The sequence below is a fragment of the Symphalangus syndactylus genome, chromosome 10 (genome assembly GCF_028878055.3).
Source record: "Symphalangus syndactylus isolate Jambi chromosome 10, NHGRI_mSymSyn1-v2.1_pri, whole genome shotgun sequence".
Classification (NCBI taxonomy): Eukaryota; Metazoa; Chordata; class Mammalia; order Primates; family Hylobatidae; genus Symphalangus; species Symphalangus syndactylus.
The window spans coordinates 49,114,617-49,133,031 of NC_072432.2; the positions used below are offsets into that span (position 1 = coordinate 49,114,617).

The 18,415-nt window shown below is 35.9% G+C and overlaps 1 protein-coding gene across 6 annotated transcripts in view; it reads left to right on the forward strand.

Annotated features, from left to right (window-relative positions):
* The window catches only part of FAM13A (family with sequence similarity 13 member A), a 431,061-nt gene that overhangs the window by 161,776 nt on the left and 250,870 nt on the right, over positions 1–18,415 (forward strand). For all 6 annotated transcript variants that reach the window (XR_010113828.1, XM_063610243.1, XM_063610245.1 and 3 more), the window contains one exon: positions 3,960–4,137. Coding sequence is in view for 5 of the 6 variants with exons in the window: in XM_063610243.1 (XP_063466313.1) it covers positions 3,960–4,137 (178 nt within the window). In the remaining variant the exon portion in view is untranslated. The remainder of the gene's footprint in view (positions 1–3,959; positions 4,138–18,415) is intronic.

Below are 18,415 nucleotides of genomic sequence, written 5' to 3' on the forward strand. Positions count from 1 at the left end.
CCCCTGGTGTTAAAGAATGTTAGACACATAGAAAGTGTGTGATAAACATCATACATAGTGTACAACAAATATACATTTTGGATGCATGTAAACAAAAATAGAAGCATTGGGAACTTTTATAATGTGAGACCTTAAGTGAGCCATCATAATTATCAATATAAATATAAGAACATCAATGTATAAGGCAATGTTTATTGTATTTAGATATCAATAAATCAAAAAATAAAGCCATAGCAAAGTAATTATTAGGAATTTTTTTTTTTTTTTTTTGGACAGGGTCTCACTCTGTCACCCAGGCTGGAGTGCAGTGGTATAATCATGGCTCACTTCTGCTTTGACCTCCTGAAGCTCAAGCGATCCTCCCATTTCAGCCTCCCAAGTAGTTGGGACTACAGGCATGTGCCACCACGCCCAGCTAATTTTTGTATTTTTTGTAGAGACGGGGTTTCGCTATGTTGCCCAGGCTGGTCTCAAACTCCTGGGCTGAAGCAATCCGCCCACCTTGGCCTCCTAAAGTGCTGGAATTACAGGCATGAGCCACCACACCCTGCCAATTATTATGAGCCTTCTTTCTCGCAAGCATCAGAAGGCATCTTCCTAATAGGCACATTTGTACCACCACTGCCCCCATGCTGCTACCCTAGGCGTTCTTCTACAAGCCTCCTCTGAAGGTGTTGAGCAGTTATTATTCTCATATGTAGGAAATCTTATTTGTAGGGTTGCAGCAGGCTGGCAGTAATGGTAATATTTACCAGATATTTCTGGAAACACTTTACAAAATGCAGATCCATAATTAACCTGCATGAAAAGAGATGAGGCAAAATGTCATGCTAATAAATTAAGGTCTTTACTGTACTGTCAGTATATTTGAACAGGGATTCAAGAGGTAAATTATAAATGTGGGTGTGCTGCTGTCAAAGCCACTGATATAGAGGACACTCATATCCTTGCCCAGTGGGTGAATCCAGGAATCCATGAATCTATCTTCCATCACAGGAAACAAAAATGCTGTGGAAATGGAAGGAGGTAGATCTAAGATATTTCTCAGTTACTTTTGACTTTTCAGAATATATTTTGTGATTCTTCCATTCAGGCCATAAATGATTTTTTTTTTTTTTTTGAGGCAGGGTCTTGCTCTGTTGCCCAGGCTGGAGTGCAGTAGCACAATCTCGGCTCACTGCAACCTCCACTTCCCAGGTTCAAGCAATTCTCCTGCCTCAGCCTCCTGAGTAGCTGGGATTACAGGTGCCATGCCAGCATGCCTGGCTACTTTTTGTTATTTTTAGTAGAGACAGGGTTTCATCATGTTGGTCAGGCTTGTCTTGAACTCCTGAACTCGTGATCTGCCCACCTCGGCCTCCCAAAGTGCTGGGATTACAGGCGTGAGCCACTGCACCCAGCCACCATAAATGATTTTATGTCATTTTGCTAAACATGAAACTCTCTAAATACATCTGTCTCCCTTCCCATTGTTTGCCTGTTTTATTTCCTGGAAAAATTGTTTGTCGTATTTCAGAAATTGGAAAATGATGAAAATGCTGCTGCTTTTTCAAAGATGTTATTGTCATACATTCATAACTATTTTGAATCTTCATTTTATTAGACCTGGTATCTTTACACATTGCCTGCCTTATGGTTTGAGGTTTCATTTCAGAGCCAGAAGGCCAGAGGCTGATTATCAAGGCTGTTGTAATGCTGTTGCTTGTATCTTTAAATGCTGACAATCAGACCACAATTTTAAACAGAGAGCAAACACCCATGAAATCATCCCATAGACTCACTTTGAATTAGTCACCATAAAAAAGAAGGCAGAACATTTTCTCTTGGTTCATTATTTGTTTATTTTCATAATATAAAGGCATGAGAAATGGGTATCTCCAATTAGTTCTTAATCACTCCAACTTAATTATTTCAATATCTTATATAACCCTGCTATTTAAGGTCATAGTGCAGTGGAAAATAGTCATTATAAACAATACAATGTAGGTCACATAAGTAGTAGGTAGCAGAACCAGGTTCCTCACCGCAGAAATGACTTGAGCCTTCATTCTGATCTTGGGCTCCGAAGCCTCTCAGTGTCCCTGTGTCTGATTTGCTGTATGTTTTCACTTCCTGTCTGTAGCATTATGTTATCCAGGTGCTTTGTAACACTGATTAATTCTCTGATTTTGTATCTCATTTCCCTCATTTTTCTGTTTCTTCTTCACTTAACTGGCTAAAGCTGACTTATGTAGGCAATACAACTGCTTATTAATTATAATTGAATTACATTTTTATTCTCTTAGATGTCTGTTAAAGTAATGGATTATAGTCATTCCTCTAAACTGCTGTATTTGTTATAAAATATTTTTATTTTCTTCGGAGAGAAAGCATTATACAAAGTCACAAAACTTAGCAATTTTACTGTATTTAAGTATTGGCAAAACAAATCTTTGAGACTTGAGAGAAACTTCATATGTATGCCTATGAATTTTGATATATCGTTAGACATTTTGGGGTGTATGCTGGGTTATTAGTCTTTTGTATGAGAAATACATATCAAATTCAGAACTGTATGACATGTTAGATATTGTTAAAGAAGAAGTTATTCTGGCCGGATGTGGTGGGTCACGCCTGTAATCCCAACACTTTGGGAGGCCCCAGCCTGGCCAACATGGTGAAATGCCATCTCTACTAAAAATACAAAAATTAGCTGGTCATGGTGGTGCGTACCTGTAATCAATCCCAGCTACTCAAGAAGCTGAGACAGGAGAATCACTTGAACCTAGGAGGCAGAGGTTGCAGTGAGCTGAGATTGTGCCACAGCACTCCAGCCTGGATGACAAGAGTGAGACTCCTTAAAAAAAAAAAGAAGAAGAAGAAGTTATTCATTCTGACACCTATTAAAGAATGGTAAGGCAATCTTTATTCAGGACTATTATGATAGCTAGAGGGACTACTGCATTTGGGGTTTTGCAGCGGGGCAGAGAGATTGGGCTCAACTTGGAATACAAGGGAAAGTGGGAATTACATGACCATATACCAGGGTTGGAATAGGCAGCAGTCAGTGGGTGGAAAATTACTAAGAGGAAATCTCAAGGGTCAGGAGAGATTATGGCTAAACAGACCTAACAAGTTTCTTGCTGAAGGCAGGCTAAGGTGATCGGACATCATTTGGAGGTTGGTAGGAAATGAGTAATTTGGTCAGATATGGAGGGTTATCAGATATGAAGGGTGGGGATCTTGGCTGAACTGACTTAGCAGTATTCTTACTAAAAGTGGACTCTTGAGGACACGCCCAGAACAGGGCTTAGTTGAAAAAAAGCTCAGAGAAGTCTGACTAGAGATTGGTCAAGGAGATAATCTTTGTCAAGATTAAAAAGCTGTTTAGGAATTAAAAGTTTCCTTCAGTTTTCTCTGTGTACAGTATCTTGATCACTAAGTTTAGCATCTCCCATGGTGTCCCTTGAAGGTCTCTCATATCAAATTTTACTCAAAAGAATACTGGTTTTGACAAACTTGAAGACAAAAATCAAATGGAAGATTCCACTGTGGATCAAAAACCTAACCATTGTCTTAATTTGGGGACGAAAACATTAAATTGAAACACAGACCCATTTGGTGCACTGAACAAACCTTGTGGTTTTTTTGCATAAGTTAGTAATTTTTTTTATTATTATTATTTTTTATTTTGAGACGGAGTCTCGCCCTGTCGCCCAGGCTGCAGTGCAGTGGTGCAATCTCGGCTCACTGCGAGCTCCGCCTCCCGGGTTCACACCATTCTCCTGCCTCAGCCTCCTGAGTAGCTGGGACTACAATAAGTTAGTAATTCTTTAACATAAAGTCAAATATGCAAGGCCTATCTCAGTCTCTCAAGAGTTTTTTTCTGAATAAAATGTTAGAATGTATTACACTTATGTGCTTTTGTTGTTGTTACTGTGAAATATACCTGAGAACATTTTTATTCTTTTTTTTTCCAGATGGCAGAAATGATGTTCAGGAGAATAGCTTAAGAGACTTAATAAAAGAGCTGCCAGACACCCACTACTGCCTCCTCAAGTACCTTTGCCAGTTCTTGACAAAAGTAGCCAAGCATCATGTGCAGAATCGCATGAATGTTCACAATCTCGCCACTGTATTTGGGCCAAATTGCTTTCAGTAAGTTAGTGGAGTTTTGCTGTTAATATCATCATGTCCCCCTTTGTGTTTACTACTGTCTGAAATTACTGGGATGTAGAAGCATATTTCAGTCTGAAAATTCAGCCAGCTTATTTTGGAGAAGTTGTATCTTGTTCTTGGGCATGTTAGCCTTGTTTTTCATCCCAATTTGAAGAAGGTAGCTATGCCCTTTTTACAAAACTATAATTTGCAATAAATCAAATAGCCTTATTTAAAAATCTGGAAATAAGTTATATTTTAATTAAAAGGGGCATTTAAAAAATCTGTAATCAGAAATGTTGATTAGCAGAAAGAGAAGGAATATGACATAGTGAATAATTTTTAAACAGTAATAAAGTTCAAGTTATTGCCAATAGATGGAAAATTATGAACAGACTATGCCAGTATCAGAAAAATATAACCTCAGCTTCATTTACTGGAAATAAACTAGTCTATTTTAGTAGATTCTTTGTTGTTAGCCACAGGAACTTTTGTAAAGCTTCCTATTTTATTCTCCTTCTTATTCCATAAAGCTCTTTAATTTTTGATACGTGAAACATGATCCTGCAATCCAGGGACTTTGCTTTTAACTCTCCTATTAATCACCTTTGATATCAAATACATGCCTTCTAGTTAAGAGAGAGAGAGAACATTTACACTCCAAAAGCTCTCAGAAACTCAGCAACTTTTTTTTTTAATAGCATATCTACTTCTCCACTTCATTAATATACAGGCTTATTCAGCTGCCCAGAACTAGTAATATTACAGTCCTCAGAATGACTGTCTAAGTATAGATTCTGGCTTAGATCCTAGTGACTACAGGGTTCCAGGTCATTCACAGCCTAATTTGGGTAGAAGTTCTACTGTAATAACTATCCTGATTGTAATTCTAAAGGTGTTAACTTTTAAATAATGGAATTTCATGGGATATGTTAGGGTCTCGTGAATGAATATCTCAGATGCAGGATCCACTAATTTTTTGTCTTATTCAGAAGCTCAGTGATAGTAAAAAGTCTGTATTTGTTCTCATATTTGCTCTGCCCAGTAAACCTTTGTTTGGTGACTTACATGTGAGAAAGGTGTAAGTAGAAAACTGTTGAATAATTCTGAAACCTAGATTCTAGAACAGATAAAAATGAATTTGTAAATAGAATGCTTATTTAGTAAGCATTAAACACAGATCCATACCTCATTACTAACTTAGAAATTGGGCTTGATCTGGAATTTCTGGTAACTGCTCCAGTTAGTCAGAATATCAATAAGTAATGAGTATTTATTATAGGTTCTAATTAGTATGGTTTTACAGTTTTTCTATTGTTGTAAAATATACATAAAATAAAATATACCAATTTAACCTGTTTTGTTCTTTTTGAGACAGTCTTGCTCTGTTACCCAGGCTAGAGTGCAGGGTTATGATCTCAGCTCACTGCAACCTCCACCCTCCGGGCTCAAGCAATCCTCCCACTTCAGCCTCCTGAGTAGTTGGGACTACAGGCACATGCCACCATGCCCAATTAATTTTTGTATTTTTTGTAGAGATGGGGTTTCACCATGTTGCCCAGGCTGGTCTCAAATTTCTGGACTCAAGCAATCCGCCTGCCACGACCTCCCTAAGTGCTGGGATTACGGGCATGAGCCACTGTGCCTGGCCAACTCAGGTGTTTAAACTAATGCTTAGCTAGTTTTAGTATTCTTGACAAATTCCATTTACCTAACAGATCAGTCATTTAATGTAGCTTTTTTTTTTTTTTTTGACACAGAGTCTGGCTCTGTCGCCCAGGTTGGAGTGCAGTGGTGAGATCTCAGCTCATTGAAACCTCTGCCTCCTGGGTTCATGCAATTCTCCTGCCTCAGTCTCTTGAGTAGCTGGGATTATAGGCGCCCACCACCATGCCTGGCTAATTTTGGGGTTTTTAATAGAGACGGAGTTTCACCATGTTGGCCAGGCTGGTCCCGAACTCCTGACCTCAAGTGATCCTCCCGCCTCCGCCTCCCAAAGTGCTGGGATTACAGGCCCGACCCTCATGTAGTTTTTGAAATGTATGTGGTATAAGGTTATACAAAAATTCATTTAAATTTTTAAATTTTCTTATCTGTTGTTACATCTTCTTTCTCTTTTCTAATGTTAATTTTTGCCTTCTCACTATCTTGGCCAGAGTAGCCAAGCATTTTGTCTATTTGTTATTCCTCTCGAATAATCCATTTTTAACTTTATTGAATACATTTGCCTTAAAATTTTTCTATTTCATTAACTCCTATTTTCATATTTATCAATTTACTAGAACTTAACTGGTTTTTTCAAGCTTTTCCCGTTTTCATAATATGAAAAATTTCAGTCATACAATTTGAAGGAGCGTAATGATTATACATTTTCTCATTAACTAGATAAAACAAATGCACTTTTTCTCTGTATAGATGTAAATATGTTTTTTTTGTTGAATCATTTGAAACTAAGTTGCAGACCTCAGCTATTTCACTGTTAAATACTTAATCATGCATCCTTAAAAATGAGGAATTTTTGCTACATAACCATAATATACCTTATTATGCCTAAGAAAATGGACAATTCCATCATATCATTTGGAGAGTCCATTCAAGTATCCCAATTTGTCACAATTTATTTTTCTCAGAAGAGGATCCAATGGTTCATCCATTCTACTTGGTTGTTAGGCCTCTTTAGTATGTCTTAATAAAGGCAGTCCTTCCATATGTGCACACCCATGTGCAGGGTGCCCACACTGTTTTGTTTGTGTTTAACCACAACTTTTTTTTTCAACCACATTGACTTTTGAAAAAAAATTTAATTTAATTTAATGTTAAGTTCCTGGATACATGCGCAGGATGTGCAGGTTTGTTACATAGGTAGACATGTGCCATGGTGGTTTGCTGCAACACCTAGGTGTTAAGCGCAGCGTACATTAGCTGTTTTTCCTGATGCAACCACATTGAGTTTTTAAGAAACCAGACATCATCCTGTGGAGTATTGTACAGTGTGGATTTGTCTGATTATTTTCTTGTGGTGTGGTTAAGTCGTTTTTCTATCCTCTGAATCTACTATAATCTATAAGTCAGATATAAAATCTTAGTTATATTCAGATTAAGTTTTATGGCCAGAATACTTTGATCAATGATATTGTATCCTTAATGTGGCATCCCATTAGAAGCCATGTAATGTTAAGTTGTCTCACACTTATTGATGCTTAGTTTGCTTTGTTAGTTAAAGTCACCACTTTCAAATCTCTCTATTGTAAGGCTGTGGCACTCCCTTTGCAATTAGCAAGTAATTCATTAGGTGACTACTTGGGCATCATGCAAATGTATGTTCCTCCCAATTCACTCTCAGTTTGATTGTCTATTGAAAATCCTAGCCTGATTCAGTTTTTTCTTTTTGGGATGTAGAATGTTGATTTTTAAACTCTACTGGTATTTTTTTCCTTTTCTTTTAGTGATATTCTTCTATAAAGAAGAGCTTTCCCTTGTCAGTGGGGAATGAACAACATTAAATTTTCCTGTGCTCAAATTATCCCAAATTTGGCAGTTGTGGGAGTCCCTTTAGGCAGGCAACTGTGTCCTTTTGACAAAACCCTGTAATAGTATTTCTGCCTTTCTAGCTAAAGATGATGTCTCAGGATGGAATTAACCATTTCTCTAAGGGGCTTTGGTTTCTTTTATGGAAGAATTACATTTAGAAGCCAAGATCTGGGTGCTAAGTTATTTGCATCTAGGTCTTAATGACTTCTAGAGCAAGGAAATTAATAAAGAAATGAATACTTGAATGATGGAATGACTGAATGGAAGAAATAATGGATTTATATTGATATTTTGAGTTTAATTTTAACATTATAATATTCTCTCTTAACAACTTTGATTTCATATTTGTATCTCTATACTCTGACAGTGAAAATCTTGCTTCCTAAAAAATAAGAATATTTATTTGCTTTTCTCCACAATATACATAAAATGTGTATTTTATGTATAGATGTAAGTAAAGTGTCACAACATCAGGGAAACCACTGAGTAATGTTTAAGACATCCTGGCAGTCCATATTGTCCCTATATCTGGCTAAGAGTATGCATTCAAAGTAAAGGGTGGTTGTCTTCGCCATTTGGCATATATTTGAGTTCACTTGTTTCAGTCCATTTCCAATTTTATAATGCAGAGCTTCTTTTCCTTTTCAATGTAATTTTGTTTAAATTTTTATAACATTTACGTGGCTTAAAAGTGAAAATTGGCCGGGCGCGGTGGCTCATGCCTGTAATCCCACCACTTTGGGAGGCTGAGGCAGGCAGATCACTTGAGGTCAGGAGTTCGAGACCAGCCTGGCCAACATGGTGAAACCATATCTCTACTAAAAATACAAAAATTAGGCAGGTATGGTGGCAGGTGCCTGTAATCACAGCTACTTGAGAGACTGAGACATGAGAATCACTTGAACCTGGGAGGTGGAGGTTGCAGTAAGCTGATATTGTGCCACTGCACTCCAGCCTGGGAGATAAGGCGAGACTCAATCTCAAAAAAAAAAAAAGTGAAAATTATGTAAAGAGAAAGAGGTTGAGAAGTTTCCCTTTTATCATTATTCTTTCTATACTGTTCAACCTCTTGCTGTCTTTGGAAAACATTTGTATTTGTTTCTGGCTTATCCTTCAATGTTTCTTTTGGTAAAAATAAGTGTGTATATGTAGTTATATTTTGTGTATTATGTGATGTCTATATGTGTGCATTCTTATTTCTATGTCTTCCTTACACTGTTCTTCACTTTGCTTTTTATCTGCAAATCTTAGAGATCATTCCAACGTTTATTTTTTTTTATTCTTTTTTGTGCTTGTGTATTACTTCATTGCTTGGACAAAGTAAGTTTTAGTCAATGGTACTTTTCTGATGGTCATTTGTTTCCAGTCTTTTACTATTAGATATGATCCCACATCAAATAAACTTGTGCATATGCATCACCAAGATTAATTCCTAAATGTGAGATTTCTGGGTCAAAGAACAAATCCCTCTATATCATTAGAAAGCCCCAATTCCCCTCCATAGAGGATGAGTCAGTGATACATGTCTATTAGCAGCATGTAAGAGTGTCCATTTTTCAGTCTTGCCATGAGGATTTCGCGAAAATTTTGAAGTCTTGCCAGTCTGATAGGTCAGATGTGATATCCCAGTGTGGACTTTTTAAGTTTTAAGAGTTTTATTGAGACACCATTTATATACCATACAATTTGCCGTGTGAAGTATATAATTTGTTGGTTTTGAATAGGTACAGAATTCTGTAACCATCACTACAGTCACTTTTGGAATATTTTCATCACCCCCAAAAGAAATGCTATACTGTTAGCAGTCACTTCCCATTTCTTCCCAATCACTCTGCACAACAACCTGACTCTAGGCAACCACTTATCTACTTTCTGTGTCTAGAGAGTTGCCTATTTTGGACATTTCATATAAATGGAATCATACAATATATGTTCTTTTCTGACTGGACTCTTTCACTTAGCAAAATGTTTTCAAGGCTCATCCATTTTGTAGCATGTGTCAGTACATCATTCCTTGTATGGTAGAATAATATTTCAGTGTAGAGATATACCAGTTGATGTGTTTATCAACTCATTAGTTGATGGGCATTTGTATTACTTCTAGTTTCTGGCTATTTCAAATGATGCTGCTATGAACATTTGTGTACATGTCCATGTGTAGAATTATGTGTTCATTTCTCTTGGGTATATAACTAGGAGTAGAATTGTTGGGTCTCATGGTAACTGTTTAAATTTTGAGGAACTACCAAAATATTTACTGAAGTGGCTGCACTGTTTTACATTCCCTCATGCATTTGTTACCTCATACATTCCCATCAGCAATGGGATGTGCTTATCATGCAAAAAGAGACTAAAATAAAATAAATATTCAAAGAAAAATAAAACCTGGGGACCCAATAGGAAAATGGCAAAAGACAAAAATATATGAAGAGAAAGACACATGGCCATGTACGTTCCCATCAGCAATGTATGGGCGAACCAATTTCTCTACATCCTTGTCAGCTGTTGTTAATATCTTTTTGATTCCATTCCTGTGGGTATGAAACACTATTTCGTTTTGGTTTTGATTTGCATTTCCCTGATTACTAATGACATTGAATATTTTCATGTGCTTATTGGCCATTTTTATATTTTTGGAGAAATGTTTATTCGGATCTTCTGCCTATTTTTAAGTTGATTTATTGTCTTTATTATTGAGTTATAAGAGTTGTTTATATACTTTGCATATAAATTCCTTCTGAGGTACAGGATTTGTAAATGTTTTCTCCTATAAGTTGCCTTTTCATTTTCTTGATCGTGTCCTTTCAAGCACAGAGGTTTTTATTTTTGATGGAGTCCAGCGTATCTGTTTTTTCTTCTGTCACTTATGCTTTTTGTGTTGTACCTGAGAAAGTTTTGGCTAACCAAGATCATGAAGATTTATTCATCTTCTAAGAGTTTTATAGTTCTGACTGTTATGTTTAGGTCTATGGAGCTATTTTGGAGTTAACTTTTGTGAATGGTATAAAGGAGTCTAACTTCATTCCTCTGCATGTGGCTGTCCGGTTGTCCCAGCATCGTTTGTTGAAGATTGTTTTTCCCCATTGAATTATCTCAGCACTCTTGTCAAAAATAAGTTGACCACAATTATTGGGGCTTATATCTGAACTCATAGTTCTATTCCATTGATCTGTATATCTGTTCTTATGTCAGTACCATAGTATTTTGATAATTCTATAGCTTTTTAATGAGTTTTGAAATCATGAAGTTTCAATACTCCAAGTTTGTTCTTCCTTTCAGAATTATTTTGGCTAGTCTGTGTTCATTGTATTTCTATACAAATTTTAGGATCAGTTTGTAAGTTTCTACCAAAAAGTTAGCTAATATTTTGATAGGATGTTCTGTTGAATCTGGAGACCAATTTGGAGAGTACTCTATTGCCATTTTAGCAAAATTAAATCTCCCAATATGTGAGCATGAAATATTTTTCCGTTTACTTAGGTCCTTAATTTGTTGCAATAATGTTTTATGTTTTTCAGGGTACAAGTTTTGCAATTACTTTGTTAAATCTATTCTTAAGTATTTTTTTCTTTTAGATGCTATTCTAGATGTAATTGTTTTCTCAGTTTTATTTTTAGATTGTTCATTACTAATACCAATATAGTTTTAATTTGCATGTGTTTTCTTATAAATGAAGCTAAACATTTTTATTTGTATTTAAAGGCCATGTGTCTTTTTCCTCATATACCTGTTTGTGTCTTTTGCCATTTTCCTATTAGGTCCTCAGGTTTTATTTTTCCTTGTTCAATACTTATTTTATTTATTTTTAGTCTCTTTTATCCATTGTAATCACACTTAAAACTCTAATTTTCCTCTCAGTATTACTTTGTCTCCTCATTTTCACTATTATTTTACCACTTCATATAATAGGTTGGGTTATCCAAGGTATAACTCTGAGACAAAGTTTTCAAGCAGAAGTTTTATTGGGTAGTACTTTTTGAAACCACTTTCCTTATACCTATAAGGAACAGAGGAAGGTAGGATTACGCAGAAGTTGAACCGCCATCAAGTTGTAACACAGGATTCATTCAGTCCCAGGGGAGCTTAGAAGATGGGATGACCTTTCAGATAAATCCCTAGTTGAATCAAAGGGTTTAGTCTCTTTACCCCATTTCCATCAGTCACTGGAGGTGAGCTGTGCCAGGGACATGGTGTAGTCTCAGAAGAAGGACTTAGCCATGAGCCATAAGCAGGCAACACTTTCAGTGGGATGGGGTGGATAATGAATACTTCTGGCATGAAGGAGACACCTGGGCATCACCTCACAGAGTCACTACATAAATATTTTCTTTTAAAAATTCATTAAACCTTGGACTGTGAGCTATATATGTTGTATATGATTTTTCTAAGGAAATCCCCAATATCCCAGTTTCTAAGACAAATAAAAGTCCTCCTGAATACTTTATTATTCTTAGAAATTAGCAGGAATTGCTTCCATAAGTTTTGATAGTTATTAAAATGAGTATTGGGTTTTCAGTGGTTTGGATAGCATGACATATAAAATGAAGTCAGTCTAGTTCTTATTCTGCCCATTAGTAGTCCTTATTCTACTAATGCAGGTAGATTTGACCTGCATTGTTTATTTTCCTGTTAAATTTTTGTAAAACAGGACCCACAGAGTTTGCTTTGAAATTTAAGTGAGACTATAAGAGAAAGTCCTCATACATAGTAAGCAATTGGCAGAGTTGGAATCCATGTGCATTTAATTAAATACATTTAAAATTGCATTAAAGGAAAGATCAGGTTTTATGGGCTCTGCCCATTGTACTAGTTAATGAACTGGGCTCTTTAGAAACATGAGATGGAAGACATACATTCCTCTTAAGCTCAGTTGTCATAGTTCTCACTTAGAACAAGCTTCTTACAGTATTGAGTATGCTTGTTAATATTTAATGGAATAGAAAATGTTCTTGCCCAGTAAAATTTCTCAACACAAGCCAACTTCTTCAACTTAGTACTTGTATCAGACACCATCTGACCTCCTCAGGTTGCCTTGACTCTACCCGCCTCTCAGACCAATGTGCTTCCACCAGGCTTGGACCTTTCTCCTGCCTTGGGAATGCTGGATTTTTCTCCTTGGCTTCTGCCTTATAGCTGGGTCAACAAGCCACCTGCTCAGAGTTTCTGGCTTCTGCCATCACTTTTGAACCCTAGACTCGGATCTTAATTCCTGAGAGGGTATCAAAGGCATGGGATATGGCAACCTGGGCATCTAGAGCAGTTAAATAGGAGTCAGGAGGAAACATGGACTTTTTTTCTTCTTCCCGTGGAACACATTAAGTATTTCTTCATCCCATGGCTTCTCCTTGCAGCTTATCTGGGGAATTCCAGACTGCCAAGCAAAGCATCTGTCGAGCAAACTGTTATGTGTCTTTGTAGTTCTTTGTGAAAGAGCTATGCATACTTTATATTATTTCACATCCCTGCTTGCCTCCTTTTCTCACCCGCCCTGCCTGGTATCCCTGCTGTCAAAATAATACACCAACGTCCTCATCATTGCCTTGTTTTCTTTGGGTTTCCGGAGGATCTGCTCTAAGGCACTGTGTACCTAATGATGCAGCAGACAGTTCTAATACATTGGGAAAATCTATTTTCTTAAGATTAGGTGAGAGATTTTATACTTTAAGAATATTTAAGGATAACGTTGGGTATGCATGAGATTCATTATATTAGAAATACCTAAATATTTTTTATTTGCCGTTGTTTGGAGTGTATTTCAAAATCTGATTAAGTGATATTGACGAACAGACCTCAGCCTCGGCTTTTGGTTCTGGGTTTTTTGTTTGTCTGTTAGTATTCTTGGCACTTTGCATTAAACTCATTGTGCACACTTAATTCATACAATTTGATAACATGTATGTCTTTAATCTCTAATAATTAAATTTGCTATTGCTACTGATGAGTAAGTCATTTTGATCAAATTTTGCTTCATATCTCTGTGTCTTGTGCCTTTTGTCTATAGAGAGGTAAATTAATTCTATTCCTTGAAACAAGTGTTTCAGTACTAACCACTAAGATAAAAAGTAATTTTGTAGGTATTCCTGAAACTTTCAAAGATAAGTCAGTTTCATATTTTGAATGATAAGCCCTTCCACTTATTCTTCTATCCAAGATGTTACATTTTTTTCTTAGTGGCAGCACCAAAAAAGTTTTAAAACTGCTATTGGTCTTCAAATCTTGCAGAAAAACAACACAATAAGTTAGAGTTTAATTTACTGGTATAATATTTACGCCATTAAATATTAGATGATATCAGCTAAATTTGTAGACACGAACATGATGTATAACCAGATATTATAATGTTGCTGTCATTTTACCTGCTAACCACTGTTAAGCAGCTATATTTGGTTTGCAACCCAAAAGTTACTTTTAGAAACTGGTAATTTAGATTGAAAAGTATAAATAGTTGAAATTTTTAAAAATTAAGCCCAAGCCCTAGGCTCACATATTTATATATTTATAACCTGTTGTATGTTTATAAAATGCAAAATTTTCCCTTAATTTTTAACATAATTATATTTGTTATTGATATTCTCTATAAATATGTTTTTGGAATATTAAAGAATGGGTGACTGGAAAGTTTGGCCTTTCTCTGCCTAAATCTGCACCAGCCCTATGTAGCACCTACTTCATTGCCTGTAGTTCTGTGCTGGCAATCCTACTGCCACTTGTAACTGTGATAATTGGCTTACTACTTACCATTTCAAAATGTGTATAAATTTGTTTTTATTACAAAAGTAACGTATGCTCATGGCCAAACAAAATGTTTTCAGACAAAACCCCCCCACAGTATAAAGATAAAAATAAAAACCATCCATTATTCTACTAACCAGACTTAATCCCTGTTCACACGTCAGCTTATAAACCAGACTTTATCCACACATGTCAGCTTATGTGCCTTCATCTTGTTTTCTCTGCATGCTCACATGATTAAAGATGGGATAATAAAGTAATACTACTTTACAACCTTTATTTAAAAACTTACTATTGTTTATCATGGCATGTCTCATGCTTATACATGTAATTCTACATCATCATTTTTAACGACAGCATAGCATTCTGATCTTTTGAGCAATACAATTTATTTAAGCCATTTTATAAATTGCATTTAGAATGCAATTAGAAAAATTAATTACTTTTTGGTTTTTTGAGTTGGAGTCACCCAGGCTGGAGTGCAGTGGCATGATTTCTGCTCACTGCAACTTCCACCTCCCAGGTTCAAGCGATTCTTCTGCCTCAGCCTCCGAAGTAGCTAGGATTATAGGCATGTGCCACCACGCCCGGCTAATTTTTGTATTTTTAGTAGAGACAGGGTTTTTACCATGTTGGTCAGGCTGGTCTTGAACTCCTGACCTCATGATCTGCCTGCCTCAGCCTCCAAAAATGCTGGGATTACAGGGGTGAGCCACCATACCTGGCCAATTACTTTTTTTTTCTTGGCAATAATAATAATAGGCAGTATTTATTGAGTTCTTACTAGTTTCCTGGTAATGTTATAGATGCTTTGTATATATTTCTTCATTTTATCCTCAAAACCCTATGAGGCAAGTACTATTATTATCTCTACACGTGAGGAAACTTGAAGCACAGAAAGTTTAACTTGCATAAGGTCACGTGACTAGTAAGAGGTTAGAGTCAGGATTCTGAATCCAGAAGGCCTGGCTCCTCAGCTCCAAGCTCTTAATCACCACTCAATAACTGTTTCCCTTATAAACAGCATTGCAGGAACTATTCTTGAACATACATTTTTCACACTTACCTAGTTATTTTCGTTGGATGCACTTTTAGAATTAAACTTGCTGGTTAAAGGGTATGTGTATCATCAGATTTGTGCTCTAGAAAGGTCGCACCAGTTCATGCTGTGAGCAGCAATACGTGAATGTGTCTCCTTTCCCATACCTTCTCTAGTACTCATGTTATTCTTTTTAATATTTGCCAACATAATAAATGAAATTGTTTCTTTTGACATTTTTGCTTATTTAATTACTTCAAGGTTAACATGTTTAAAAGCGTATTTTCCCATGTAGTTCTTTTGTACATTGCTTTTCACTCTCTTCCTTGAGTTTTCCTAAGCTGGTGCTCGTCTTTTTTATGACTGATTTGTAGGAGTTCCTTTCTTAATACAACTATTAATGTATTGTTGTGTATTGGAAATATTTCTCTAAGCTTATGATTTATTTTTGAACCTTGAAAATATTTCTCTGAGCTTATGATTTATTTTTGAAGCTTTTTAATTTTTGCCATAAGAAGTTTAAAGATTTTGTTAATTCTTTATATCAATTTGTGTTGCTTGGGTTTGATGTTATCTTTTTCTTTTTTTCTGAGACGGAGTCTGGCTCTGTCGCCCAGGCTGGAGTGCAGTGGCCAGATCTCGGCTCACTGCAAGCTCCGCCTCCTGGGTTTACACCATTCTCCTGGCTCAGCCTCCCCAGCAGCTGGGACTACAGGCTCCCACCACCACGCCCGGCTAATTTTTTGTATTTTTAGTAGAGATGGGGTTTCACCGTGTTAGCCAGGATGGTCTCAATCTCCTGACCTCATGATCTGCCCACCTCGGCCTCCCAAAGTGCTGGGATTACAGGCGTGAGCCACCACGGCCGGCCTGATGTTATCTTTAAAAGGCCTTCTACCTCAAGGATAGAAGAGTATTTATTTATATTGTCTCTTAGTTTTTTTGCAGTTTCATTTTTCTTAGTATTTAAATCTTAAAAGTGTGGAAATTATTATAAAAGGTATGAGTTGGTAATCTAAAAGTTATTAAATAGTCACATATTTCATCTTAGCATATTTATAATATTTTAATATTTAGATCCCAAATCCTAGTGAAAGCAATTAATGCTTTGGAATACATTATGACTTAAGGATTTAATTTTTCAAACAATTACCTTGCTAACTAAACAACAATAAAGAATAATTCATACTCTACCAAGTAATTCACAATGTCACTTTTGTCACTATATGAAGTCCCTAAATATATTTTGGTAAAGGGGCTCTGCTGTACTACTATGATTTATCGACTTCTCTGGTGCTAGAATCATACCTTTTATATTTTAATATTAGGAACAATATGCTTTTTCAGAATTTTCCTGGGTAATTGTGTATGTACATATGTTTTCCCAGAAGAATCTCATGATTATTTTCTAGGTTTCAAAATTCGCATTGAGCTTTTTTTAGATTTAACTAGGTGTAGTTGAAATGTTTTAATATTGAGTCTTTCATCTAATAAAATGATCTATCTGCCCTACTTAGTCCAGTTTCAAACTTATTTATTTTTACTTCCTTAAATTCTAGGAGCTTGAAAAAACACAAAATTGTAAAGTATACAGTAAAGTTACCCACTAATCCTATTACTTAGATATAATAGCTTTAAATTTTTAAATCTATTTTCTTCCAGCGTTTCCCTGTGTATACATTTTTAAAATTTTAATCGGTTATATTTTATATACCTTTTTTTTTTTTTTTTTTTGAGACGGAGTCTCGCTCTGTTGCCTCAGGCTGGAGTGCAGTAGCATGATCTTGGCTCACTGCAAGCTCCGCCTCCTGGGTTCACTCCATTCTCCCGCCACAGCCTCCCTAGTAGCTGGGACTACAGGTGCCACCACGCCTGGCTAATTTTGTTTTTGTATTTTTAGTAGAAACGGGGTTTTACCATGTTAGCTAGGATGGTCTCAATCTCCTGACCTTGTGATCTGTCTGCCTTGGCCTCCCAAAGTGCTGGGATTACAGGCGTGAGCCACCACGCCCAGCCTTAATTGTGCTTTTTAAACACAACATTAGGTTATAAATATTTCCTGCGTCATTCAAATCCTTTAGTTTACAGCATTTTCTTTCTTTTACTTACAGCCAGGAATTTTTGTATAGAAGATGACAGACTTGTACTTATTAAGTTCTGTGTGTATAAAAAAGTGTATCTTCAGTTATCTATTCATCATGGTAAATCCATAAACATAGTTGTTACTTTCAGATTTTTATAGATTAAAAAACTGAAGTGTAGAAAGTATTATTTAGGATTACAGAGTTAAAATAGAACTTGTAACACTTCTTGATCTGTTTTAGTTAAAACTCAGAATTAGGCAAGAAAGTAATCCTTACTTTTTAGAGAGAAAAAGCCCAAATTGGTGCACAAGGATTTCTATGTTATTGTCTCTTGGTGAGGTGGTTATAGGTATTAGATTGAACCATGTAAAACTGCTATTTTTCTAGTTCAAAATGGCTAAATACTGTAGTTTTATATAATATAGTCTTAGAGTAATGTGAAGTCTATTATTCCTTGGGTTCAGGTGAGAACATGAGTTTGTATCACGTAAAAAATTAAATATTACTGATTGGAGATGATATTATACATTATCCTCTAGATGTTCAGTTATTTTTTTCTGGAACTCATGATGTTTTATAACTTTATATGCTCCATATATAGTCTTCCTCCAGATATTCTGTGTGAAGGATGGAGCAAACTTTATTACTCAGCTATTAGTGTTAGTAATGATGCTTCAAGTCTTAGTTTTCAAAACAAAAAGTAATTAGAAAGGATACTTTTTGACCTTGGTCTCACTGAAAAGAAGATAGTAGAATAACCTTAGATCTACAAATGATTACTCTGCAAGCTAATTGCTTGATTGTAATATATGTGGATTAGCAATCAATTGTTTTGAAAAATATGCATTGTAATTTGAATTTCTATATGAAATAATAATGTACTTTGTTATAT